The sequence below is a fragment of the Tenrec ecaudatus genome, chromosome 4 (genome assembly GCF_050624435.1).
Source record: "Tenrec ecaudatus isolate mTenEca1 chromosome 4, mTenEca1.hap1, whole genome shotgun sequence".
NCBI lineage: Eukaryota > Metazoa > Chordata > Mammalia > Afrosoricida > Tenrecidae > Tenrec > Tenrec ecaudatus.
In genome coordinates this window covers 44074686-44086716 of record NC_134533.1, presented here as the reverse complement: position 1 = coordinate 44086716, position 12031 = coordinate 44074686, and the positions used below count along the sequence as shown (strand labels likewise).

Here is a 12031-nt window from a genome sequence, read left to right as displayed (position 1 = left end):
AGACCAATGCAAGAAATCAGAAAGTAACAAGTGTTGGAGGGGATGCAGAGAGATAGGAACCCTTGTCCACTGCTGGTGGACCTGTAGGTATGTATAACCATTACGGAAATCGATTTGGCAATATCTAAAACAGTTGAAAATCGAGTTACCATATGATCTAGCAAGCTCCCTACTGGGTATATACCCATAAGAGGCAAGAAACAAACCACGGCCAGACATCTGTGGTCCAATGTTCATCACAGCACAGTTCATAATTGCAAGGGGTTGGAAACAGCCCAAATTTCCATCAACAAACGAATGGATTAAAAAACTCTGGCACATACATACAATGGAGTATTACGCATCCCTAAAAAGCAGTGATGAATGCATGAAGCACATCGCCACATGGGAAGAACTGGAGGAAATTATGTGAGTGAAGTAAACCAAGCACAAAAGCAAAGTACAACATGAGTCCACTGAGGTAAGCTCAAAAAATCCAAAAGGGCCATAGGGAAGAAGCTACTGTATACATACATCCCTGGGGTGAGGGCCAAGTAATATGGCAGGGGCCAGACTAAACTCAGGGATACATATGGTAGCCCCCTAAAAGGGTGGTGGTGGTGGTAGGGAAGGCATGGGTAGCCGGGGAAACAAGGCACCAACTCACACAGGGGGAGGGTGTTGTTTGTGTCTCCATGGGGGAACAGGGGGGGGGGGGAAGGAATTTCATCACAACTTCTGTAACTTAATTAGCTTCTTTATATACTGACTCTAAAAACGACTTGCAATGATCTTCCTTTTGAATAAATCTATATATAAAACAATTGACTGCTAGAACGTGGCTAGATATAAGCAATACATAAATAAGCTGAATTCTACTTTCCTACACATTGATGCTTTCTAAATTGTGGGTGTAAATTCAATTAAGCAGCTATGACAAGCCCAAGCTCCTAAAAAAAACACATAAAAGGGTAAGTATACTTGTGTACAAGGGGTTTATACAAGTATGTTTGTACACAAGGGCTCTTCACAGTGCCATGGAAAAACCCTAATGTCTGTAGGTCCATTTCTCCACAGACTTTCAGAAGCCTCCTGACATCTGTATTTGTATGCAACACAAAGCAGATTGCTTGCTGAAAGCAAATATTTGAAAGCCAAAGCAGCAAATTACATAATTGGTCATGGTAACACTGAGGTTGAGGTGTCTGTGGTCCCAATGACAAAACTGTGGTCCCACTGTGGTCCCAATGACAAAAACTAATCCTGAAAATGAATGAAAAAGGCTTTACGAAGGCTACAGTTAAGTGATAATAAAATATTTATAAAACCAGAACCAGTCATCTTTACATTTTGTCATTCAACCCTCACAACAATACTGTGGTATAGGTATTAATTATTTTATCCTTCTTGTACAGATAGAAATTGAAGCTGAAAAGCTTACATAACTTACCTAGTATCAAAATAAGTTTGAATAGAGCTTTGTAATAAGCAGCCCGACACCAAAGCTTGCTCAAGCCCTGTGCATGGGCAGTGAATTATTTAATGTGGTTCTTTTAGCTAATGCAGCGGTTCTCAACTTGTGGGTCCGGGACTCTTTTTTGGGGGGGGTGGGAGGGTTGAATGACCCTTTCACAGAGGTCGCCAGATTCATAACAGTAGCAAAATTAGTTATGAAGTAGCAATGAAAATAATTTTATGGTGGGGGGGGGTCACCACAACATGAGGAACTATATTAAAGGGTTGTGGCATTAGGAAGGTCGAGAATCACTGAGCTAAAGTCTCTAACTTCCATATTACCTTTCCTGGCATGGATAGCTAAGAAGATGGTGGAAGATACTGATATAATTCAATTGTGAACAGGATTCCCTGGAGTACCAACCTGCTGTGTACAAAATGTGCCTTCTAAGAAGCAAGAATAGGACTCTTATTACCAGCAAGATCCAGGAGTGGATTGAGCCCTCTGGACCCAAGATCCCTGAACAGTGAACCTTTGGATCCAGATGACACCTATGCCATCCAAGAAGGAGCAGCAGAACCAGGAGTCAAAGCACAAAACAGAGGGACTAATTTAATTGGGGAAGCTGAACTCTGACCCACAGAGTTTGAGCTAACTACTTCCAGGCGGAGGCTTACAGCAGAATGACATGCTCCTTTGGGCGTATATTAACAGACCTGAAACTTTGTAATCTGCCTGATAAAACGCAACCCCGAGCATTTCCCACGGGCATTACAACCTGTTAACCTCCTTAATAAAAACCCTTTAATCATGAATTTTGTCTGTGAGTTCTTCATAGTCATTGCAGTGGATGTTAGAAAGTAGAGAGGTACATTAAAGACCATCAAAACAACACACCCTGTGTCCTCCTAAGAAAAAGGTGTATCTCATAGTTCATTTTTTGATAAATCAATTTATATTCTGGAGAGCAAAGACCCAAAAAACAGAGAAATGGCATAATAGTCTAGTTTCCACAATCATTTGAATCAAGTCAAGCCTCAACAAGTGATTGACTACCTCATTAGCTATCCATCAGAGAAGTAAACAACCAATTCAAAACAAATTTATTACAAGAAAATCATGGATATTATAAAAAACTTTAGTTCCAAGGAAAAACAGTTACGAATAGATATAAATGAACTTAAATATCCACCATATACGGAACTGGTAACATACCTTTTAATATGTGAATTTTATGTATTTAAAATATATTTTAATAAAATATTTGACAGCTCATTAGGATGATACAAAAAATATGATAAAGAAGTAAAAAAAAATACAACTCGCAAAAAAAAAAGTTAACAAATGTGTATTATGTTATTTTATCACAAAGAAGTATCCTGAGGGTTGGGGGTGGAAGTGGAGGCAGGAAAGAAAAAAAAAATTCTCCTTCCCAAAGTCCATTGTTTCTTGTGTTTACATACAGAATTCAGAGATAATGAGAGATGCCAAACTATAGATAATAACTATCTATGTCTATTTGGATACTAAATGGTAGAGAGCAATTAGTGAGGGCTTAAAGTGGGATGCATGTTAAAATGTATCTAAAATGGTTTTTCATAAAAAAAAATGGTTTTTCATTTTGCTCAGTGAGAACTCAAAATAGTGATAGATAGCAATCACAACCCACAAACACCCTACATTCATTCAAGGGTGGTGCATCTTACAGAGGTTTGGTTTTTAAGTCTATACACAAGTCAAAGTTGTCTGTACTCAAAAATATCTGTGAAAAATATATCTGATCTCCTTGCTAAAATTGTTTCAGTAGCTGAATTTTGTTGCAGACTCATATTGCCTATCACATACACATACTCTATATACATTGTAAACACTGAAATAACATACCCAGAAGTCTACAGCAAGGCATGGAGGCAGAGAACAATGAACATACCCTGGAAAACCAGCCCATTCCCATTTCCCAGAACATGTTCACCTAGGGATCTTTGAATGATAAGGGGTAGGATCTTATCTCTATTTCAATATTGGTCTCTATCTCTCCTTAAAATTTTACTGAGTGCATTTCACCTTGCAAAAAAGGCATTTCCTGATTTTGATTCAATCTTAGGTTTGTATATGATCAAACTCCACTGTATCTCTCTATATAATTTCTAAATATATATGTACATATTTTTTCACATTTTTATTTTTTATTGTATATTTAAATGAAGAAAATATACGTTACGATAGCAGTAATCATGTCTTTACAATAGTGTAATTTGAAAGTAATATTGTGATTTATATGTAAACATGTGATTTATATGGAAGGCTATACATTATACACTGTCATACTAACAGTGATTATCTTCAAGTGGTGAAATTAGTTTTTAATTCTCTTTAGTATGCTCACCTATATTTTTCAAATGTTCTTAAAGTATATATGGATTTTATAATAAGAAAATGACTCATATTGGTACAGTAAGTTGAAACAGCAAATACAAACAACTGCTTTAGAAGACACATTAATGTATTCATTTCATGAGCAGCTCTACTCTGTGAGCTCCCAGATTAAAGATTAAATGAAAAGAAAACCGTCTAGTTTTACCTCTAGAGCTTTCTGTTGCAGACGGTCACGTTCTTCCTTTTCTTTGCCAACAAACCATACTTCCCATGGTGTCAGGCTGCTTTCTGGTAAGTGCACCTGTTTCTGTTCTTCTTGGGTATCATCTGATTCAACTTCACTGGTACAAAGAGAGCAGAGTGTAGCATTGTACATAAAACTCTTTGCCTTACTAGGCAAAAGCATTTTGCTAAAAGTAAAAGCAATAATCAAGTTTTTATGATAGTGTGATTTGTAAGTAATAATGTGACTTATATGTAAACATATGATTGTAATTTATATGAAGGAGGTTTAAGTTCACGGGGAAATTCCGTATTTTAATTTCATTTTTTCCACAAACTTTGTAAAGCTCCCTCTTATGAAAATATAGACAATTATATTAAAAAATCATGAAAAGACCAATTTGGCATTAGTTTACTTATTAAATGGTTTTCAAATACCTTCATCCCCTAAAATCACATTATTTAAAAATCCACTGGGATATCCTACTTCTAGGTTCATTAGACTCAATGCTAACACTTTTTCTCTGACAAAAAATATTTCATCTGGAAATCTATTACAATGCAATCTCCTTGGAGGGTATAAATTATTTTGTTTTTTTCTTCCTTTCTTTTTCTTTTTTTAATCGTTTTATTGGGGGGGGTCATACAACTCTTATCACTATACATACAATAATTGTGTGAAGCACATTTATACATCCATCGCCCTAATCATTCTCAAAACATCCGCTTTCCACCCAAGCCCCTGGCATCAACTCATCTTCCTTCCGCGTCCCTCCCCACTCTCCCCTCCCTTATGAATCCTTGATAATTTACAAATTATTATTTTGTTATATCTTGCCCTGTCCGACATCTCCCTTCACCCACTTTTCTGTTGTCCGTCCCCCAGGGAAGAGGTCACATGTAGATCCATGAAAGGTTTCCCCTTTCCACCCTCCCAGTATTGCCATTCACACCACTGGTCTAGAAGGGGTCATCTGTCCTGGATTCCCTGTGTTTCCAGTTCCTATCTGTACCAGTGTACATCCTCTGGTCTAGCCAGATTTGTAAGGTAGAATTGGGATCATCATAGTGGGGGGAGGAAGTATTTAGGAACTAGAGGAAAGTTGTATGTTTCATTGTTGCTACCCTGACTGGCTTGCCTCCTCCCTGAGACCCTTCTGTAAAGGGATGTCCAGTGGCCTACAAATGGGCTTTGGGTTTCCACTCCGCACTCCATCCTCATTCACTATGGTAGGATTTTTTGTTCTGATGATGCCTGATACTTGATCCCTTCGACACCTCATGATTGCAGAGGCTGGTGTGCTTCTTTCATGTGGGCTATGGCCGCTTGTTTACCTTCAAACTTTTATGACCCCAGATGTTCTATCTTTTGATAGCCAGGCACCATCAGCTTTCTCGACCACATTTGCTTATTCACCCACTATGTTTTCAGCGGTTGTGCCGGGAAGGTGAGCATCACAGAATCCCAATTTAATAGAACAAAGTATTCTTGCATTTAGGGAATACTTGAGTGGAGGCCCAATGTCCATCTGCTACCTTAATACTAAACCTATAAATATATGCACATAGATCTATTTCCCCATCCTCATTTATAAATATATTTAAATATGTACATGACTCTGTTTAGATCTCTAAATGCCCTTTGCCTCCTAGCTCTTTTCTCTATTTCCTATGACTTTCCTCTTGTCCCACTATCATGCCTAGTCTTCCTTTGGGTTTCAGTAATTCCTCTTGGTTATAAAAGGAGGGTATACATTGTTAACATGCTAAAGTACTATCTGAAAGGTTGAAGGCTCCAGTCTACCCAGAAGCACCTCAGAAGACAGGCCTGGTGACCTACTTGTAAAAAAAGAAATCCAGCCATGAAGAACTCTACAGTTTTAAAATCCATACTGTCTGACACACACAGTGCAGCTACGAGGCCAAGTTGACTCTACAGCAACTACGATGGAATTACGATGCATGCTCCTAACCACATCCTGGCGTCAACTTCACTTCCTTCTCCCTTCATTCCCTCTGTCGGTGACATTACTGGACAAATGGCAGAGCTTGAATAACGTATGAGGATTAAATAAAGGTACCATGACAATGTTTCCCCCCTGATTGTGATAATTATACTGTAGTTATATACCAGAAACACAGCCTGGAGTGTTTAGAAATAAAAGGGCATTGTGTCTGTAACTTACTCCTAAATGATTCAGGGGGAAAACAAAAGAAAAGAACATACACAAAGAGAATAAAACAAATCTGTTAGCAATTAGGGACTCGGGGAATGGGTGAACAAAAGGATAGTCGCTTCCATTTTTCTTTCAGTTTGAAGTTGTTCTGAAAGTTAGCAAAACTAAAATGGCCCTTCTAAAATGTTTCCACTGACTCCCTCTCGCTAGATTGTTATAGTCTGGTTACTTCCTACCATAGTCCCATCTCTACCACGTACCTCCTGTTAAGTCTTTCTCTTCTGGGCATACCCAGAAGTAACTACTGATGCCAGCTAGAGAAGGAGGGAGAGAAAGTTAGGGTAAGGACCTATATTCCTGACCAGATACACAAGTCTCAATACGCAAAAGACATCTAACAAACAGCACACACAGGACGCAAAGTTGTTCGGGACAACTATAGATAGAAGTCTGGCTGTCAGTCCCTCACCATTTTTCCTTTTAACAACTAATTCCTCGCAGACTGCTAAGCACAACTTATCTCTATCACACGGCTTTGACTCAGTCCATCCTTTTTGCTTGTTGAAGTTGCTAAATTTCTTCACTCGTTCATGCATGCCCTTACAGAACAAGTGTTCAGTGGTCACACAGTGGTAACTCATGATGTTACCTCACCACCGCCTGGGGCCTCCTCTTGTCCAGGTCATACCAAACCCACAGTAATGCTTACTTTCAGTTTTACTCATTGAATACTGTGATAGTTAAACATGGCAGAAAGTCAGTATTCCTTAATTGTATGATGACTACCAACAAACTTGTAACATTATTACATTATTAATAATTGAAAGTCTAACATTTTTTAAAAATTACTACTTGATTCTCAAAAAATTGATAGGGGTTCATGAATAATTGCTAAAAATTTATAGCTAAAACTAGAGAGTGACAAAACCAGGGGCCATAAAAACAACAGTAGAGAAGGAGACACCAGGCTGTGCTTGCAGCACATGCAGACACAGCTCTGTGACTTGCAGTGTCCTTGTTGTTAGGTAACAATGACAGCTCTGACCTAAGCCCTTTAGAAGGTTCAAAGGGCAAACTTGTTGAACACCATTATGACCTCCGACTAATGGTCTCCCCAGCCATATGTCTTTGTAGTTATCCTGTCCTTGGCTCACTTAAGATTTAATAAATGTTCTCTTTAAATTTAAAAAAAAGTTGAAAAATAAAAACACGAAGTAGAAAAAAAGCATACATTTCTGATGACTTTCAGCCTTGATGTTTGCCAGACACATAAAAAATAATTTTTGCTGTTATAACTAGTGAGTTCCGTTAACTGAAAGAATATATTTCTGCTGTAATACTGCACAAAATTTTTTATCAACAGTTATTTTGACGTTGCCCTGACAGCGTCAGCTGGTATGATCCACATCACCCAAATGAAGTAATTGTTCCAATGTGCAGTATCTGCTAAATATGCATAGGCAAGTAAATTCAGGCAGACTTCCCTGAGCTCCAACCACCTGAGAGTCAGCTCCACTGAGGTTCAAACTCAATCTGTCTGAAGCATGACCACTCATCTTCTACCACCCAATTATCACTGGCCCCTTTAGGAAACTGTGTTCCTCCTTTTACAATGCCACCTCAGGGATAAGTCCCACCATCTACTCACCAGAACCAGAAAATGAGGCAGATCTGAGTCCTCCTCCTCCTCCCAGTCATATAATCACCTACCCATGTCAGTGCCACTCCCATCAGATTCCTCAAGCTGATCATGTTTCCTTGTTATCTTATTGAGCTGCTGTCCCTGTTGACCCCAACTCATGACACCCTATGTAAAACAGCGCAACATGTTTCTGACTCTAAGCCACCAGAAAATTCATGGATTTTCAGAAGTAAATTCCCAGGTCTCTCTAGACTGTTTTAGTCTGGTAGGTAGCTCTGTTGAAACCTGTTCATCGTCATGGCAACAGAGGAGCCTCCCCTGACAGGCCAGATGGGTGGCAGCTCTGCAGCAAGTGCACTGGTCAGGAATTAAACTCAGCTCTCCCACATGGAAGGCAACATCCTAGGTTTACATTGAGCACCTAATATATGTCAAACGTGTCATAGACAGGGTCTAGCAAATCCTGCATTTTCCTTGGACTCATCCTACCATCCCCTTTTGATTCCTAGAGACTGGACTGTGATTTTTTCCTTTTTAAGGCAGCTTGGTTCCACAGCTCACCCTGGCTTTTGATAATGTGAGACATGCTAGGTACCCTGGAAGGTTTCATTTGGTCAGAGCTTGGGGCTCTTGTGTGATGCAGTCTTAGGAACTGGGAACTGTAATGTTGACGGCCAGTAACTCCTTTGCATTACTCAACCCTATTTATACTTGGAAGGTGTTCTCCAAAATCCTTAAAACAAAAAGCTTATTTCAAAAGGCAAAACTGGTATTCAGTCCTGAAGAATCCCTTTGAAAGTCTTTTTGAAATGGACTCCTAAAACCTAATTCTACAGTAAGTTCTCTTATCAGCATGGAAAGGTGATTTGCTTGGTTACTGTGTTTGATCTCCATTCCAATCACACACTGAATTTTCTCTTTTTAAAAGGCTCAGTCTGAAAACCATGCGTATTGCTCTCTTCATGTAGTTCCATATTCCATCTTTCAACAGTGGGTCCAAATGCAATATATTCAAAGGGACTACCTTACTCCTCCATACACCTGTTCTCCAGTTTTTCTCCAGTTGTTTTTAGGCCTGTACAGGGTTTTGTAAAGTTTGACTGTTAAGAAACCTAGAACAAACGTATTGAGCCTACTCCAAAACAGAGCTAAATTAGTTAGGCCTGTTTCTGAAAAAAGATAAGCCTGAAGGGGTAGGCTCTTTACTTCTTTCTGTACCTTCTTCAGTAAGAGACATGTAGTATACAGAAGAGACTCTCTTGGTGCACCTGGGTACTAGCTCTAGAAATAACAAGGTGTATACCTTTGAATCAGGCTAATTGTATTCTTAATTGGTTTTGTTATCTGTAAAATGAGTAGACTGTGCAAGGTTTTAATCCCGAGGGTAAAGACCATGAGTGTGTGGTACAAAATAAATGTTTGTTGAATCATTGCAGAAATAAACAATTTAATACAGCCTTAGTAATTCCTTTGTTTCTAGCATTGTTGGATTCAATTGCTTCAATCCCACTGGAAGGATGTGTTCAGATCAAACCTAACTCTGACTCTGGATTCTGAGGATGACATCTCTGACCTTTGTTTTAGCGCTTGACAATTTAGGTCTTTTATCGTTGACTAAGCATACTGCCTACCACATACTAGAAATGTGTAACTTTTTTCAAAACCACTACATTTTGGTGTTGGGGGTTTGAACCAGAGTGCATTCTGGCTTTTGAGGGGCCATTATAAACTCCTTAAACCATAGCCTTTCTCTGGAGCGAGACTAACAATCGTCACAGACTCCAGCAAAAGGGATACGAATCACGGAAGATTCTTAAAGGTGGCAGTGCAAAGAACTGACCCAAGGCTTTGCTGCTTAGGCATCACATGGAAACCCCCGGCTCTGAGGGGAAACCGGGAATGTGTCAGGCCAGCGGAGGAGGGTACTGAGTGGGGCTGCGGCTGTGCCGGCCGGGAGCTTCGGGTTTACCTGGAGCCCCCCTGCAACTTCAGCCCTTTCAGGCTCACCACCTTGGCCTCTGAGTCCTGAACTTCTTCAGCCGCGTCCTCCTCCTCCTCCTCCCCCTCGGCACCGTCCTCCTCGTCCAGCGGAAAGCTCTGGTGGCCGAGGGGAGACAGCAGCGACAGGGTGGAATTGCTGCAGCTCGGCGGCGAGCACACCGACAGCGCCACCATCTCCAGCCCCTGCCCCGGGGCGGCGGCCATGAGGACGGAGAAGGTGCCGGAGGAGTGCCGAGAGCCGGCCCTGCGGTCCTCGCGGAGCCCGGCGTGCGCAGGGAAAGCAGCAGCCCAAGGCCGTCCCGCCGCCCACATCTGGCCCGCCAAGTTCAAACTGGCGCAGCGGCGTCCGGGACGTGCCCTCCCAGCAGGCCCTGCGAGCGCCGGGCGCGGCCAATCGGGGCCTGGGCGCGGTCTCCGTTGCCGTGACGACGCGTGCGCCCCGAGGGCCTTGTCCCGGCTTGCCTAGCGCGGCGTCCTGCGCCGAGCCCGCCCGACGGTTGCCCGGTGGGGCGCTTCCCCGGCTCCTCTCCGCTTGGACGGCCACGCCGAGGCCGCCCCTGGTTGGCGGGCGTTGCTGCTGTGAGGTCGGGGCTAGTGAGAGGCCCTTTAGTCCACACATGGCGCTCTCCAAGAAACGGGTTGAGCGAAGAGGCGGGAGGCAAATGAACCCTCGCCTTCTTAGAAAGAACAGGCCTGTGTCTGTTCCTTGTGCTTTCACTCAGCACGTGTTTCCGGGGAGGGAGCGAGCGTAAGTGTGAATGCGCAGGGGCAGCCTGGGGTGCGATTCCTTTGCCAGGCGCCCTTTTAGCCTCCATGGGACCCCCTGGGCCGTTCTACCCTGCGCCAACTCCATGGCAGGGAGGGGGTGAGTTGTCCATTTCATTAACGTAAATAGCACAAAGAAAATTGATGCTGTAAACACAAAGGAAGACTTGGTACAGACCCAGGAGTTATAGCTAAAATTTCAATCTACAAAATGCGATAGTTAGAAATAGTATCGACCGAGGACCAAACTGAACCCCCGCTGTCATGGAGTCCCATGCACATGCAAATTCCATAGCAAATGTGAAGTTGGAATTTTGAAATGCTTGACAAATATAGTTAAAATTTTAAAAAACATTTTATTAGGAGCTCATACAACTCTTATCACAATCTATACATATACATACATCAATTGTATAAAGCACATCCGCACATTCCCTGCCCCAATCATTCTCAAAGCATTTGCTCTCCACTTAAGCCCTTTGCATCAGGTCCTCTTTTTTTTCCCTTCCCTCCCCGCTCCCCCCTCCCTCATGTGCCCTTGGTAATTTATACATTGTTATTTTGTCATATCTTTCCCTATCCGGAGTCTCCCTTCCCCCCACTTCTCTGCCGTCCATCTCCCAGGGCGGAGGTCACATGTGGATCCTTGTAATCAGTTCCCCATTCCCAACCCACTCACACTCTCCCAGCATGGCCACTCACACCCTTGGTCCTGAAGGTATCATCCACCCTGGATTCCCTGTGCCTCCAGCTCCCATATGCACCATTGTACAACCTCTGCCCTATCCAGTCCTGCAAGGTAGAATTCGGATCATGGTAGTTAAATTTTTAAGAAAGACCAAAAAAAGAGGAAATTGGGAGGGTGGGGGGAATTGGAGCAATATAGCTGAGTTATAAGAGAAAATTGATGAAAGAATGAAACTAGCTTAATGGAGTAAGAGGAGCCCTGTTGGGTAATGGGTTACAGGTGACCCTGTTAGCCACCAGCCTCTCAGTGGGAAAAAGCTGAGGTGGTCCGTCCGCCTCTAGTCTCGGGGGAAGTCGGGGGGGAAGATCCAGTCTCCGAAGCCCTAGGAAGCCCTTCTGTTCTGCCCCATAGACTCATGAAGAGTTGGAACCGACTCTTGGTGATGGCTGGGTTTGGGTTCGTTTTCAATATTGGCATGTGGTTATTAAGTGCCATCGAGTCACTTCTGACTCTTAGCGACAAGAGGAAGAAGCGCCACTTGGTCCCTCACCATCCTCACGATTATGTTCGAGCCCATTGTTGCAGCCACTGTGTCCAACCGTCTGGTGGAGGGCCTTTTTTTCCGATGCCCCCTCTATTGGCATATCTCTGCTTGTTATTTTATTAGAACATCTCTAAAACCATACAACTGCATCAAAAGGCCCTGAGCTCTTTAAGGACTTTAT

General features: G+C 42.2%; 1 protein-coding gene across 2 annotated transcripts in view; it reads right to left on the bottom strand.

The window, feature by feature from the left end:
* Nucleotides 1-10205, bottom strand: part of CCDC34 (coiled-coil domain containing 34) — a 38115-nt gene extending 27910 nt beyond the window's left edge. Inside the window, exons 1-2 of one of the 2 annotated variants that reach the window (XM_075548396.1) lie at nucleotides 9822-10205; nucleotides 4017-4152 (exon numbers count right to left, since the gene is read on the bottom strand). In XM_075548396.1, the coding sequence (XP_075404511.1) occupies nucleotides 4017-4152; nucleotides 9822-10165 (480 nt within the window). In that variant the 5' untranslated portion in view covers nucleotides 10166-10205. The remainder of the gene's footprint in view (nucleotides 1-4016; nucleotides 4153-9821) is intronic. The other variant, XM_075548395.1, reaches the window with a different exon arrangement.
* Between the last annotated feature and the right edge of the window lie 1826 nt (nucleotides 10206-12031).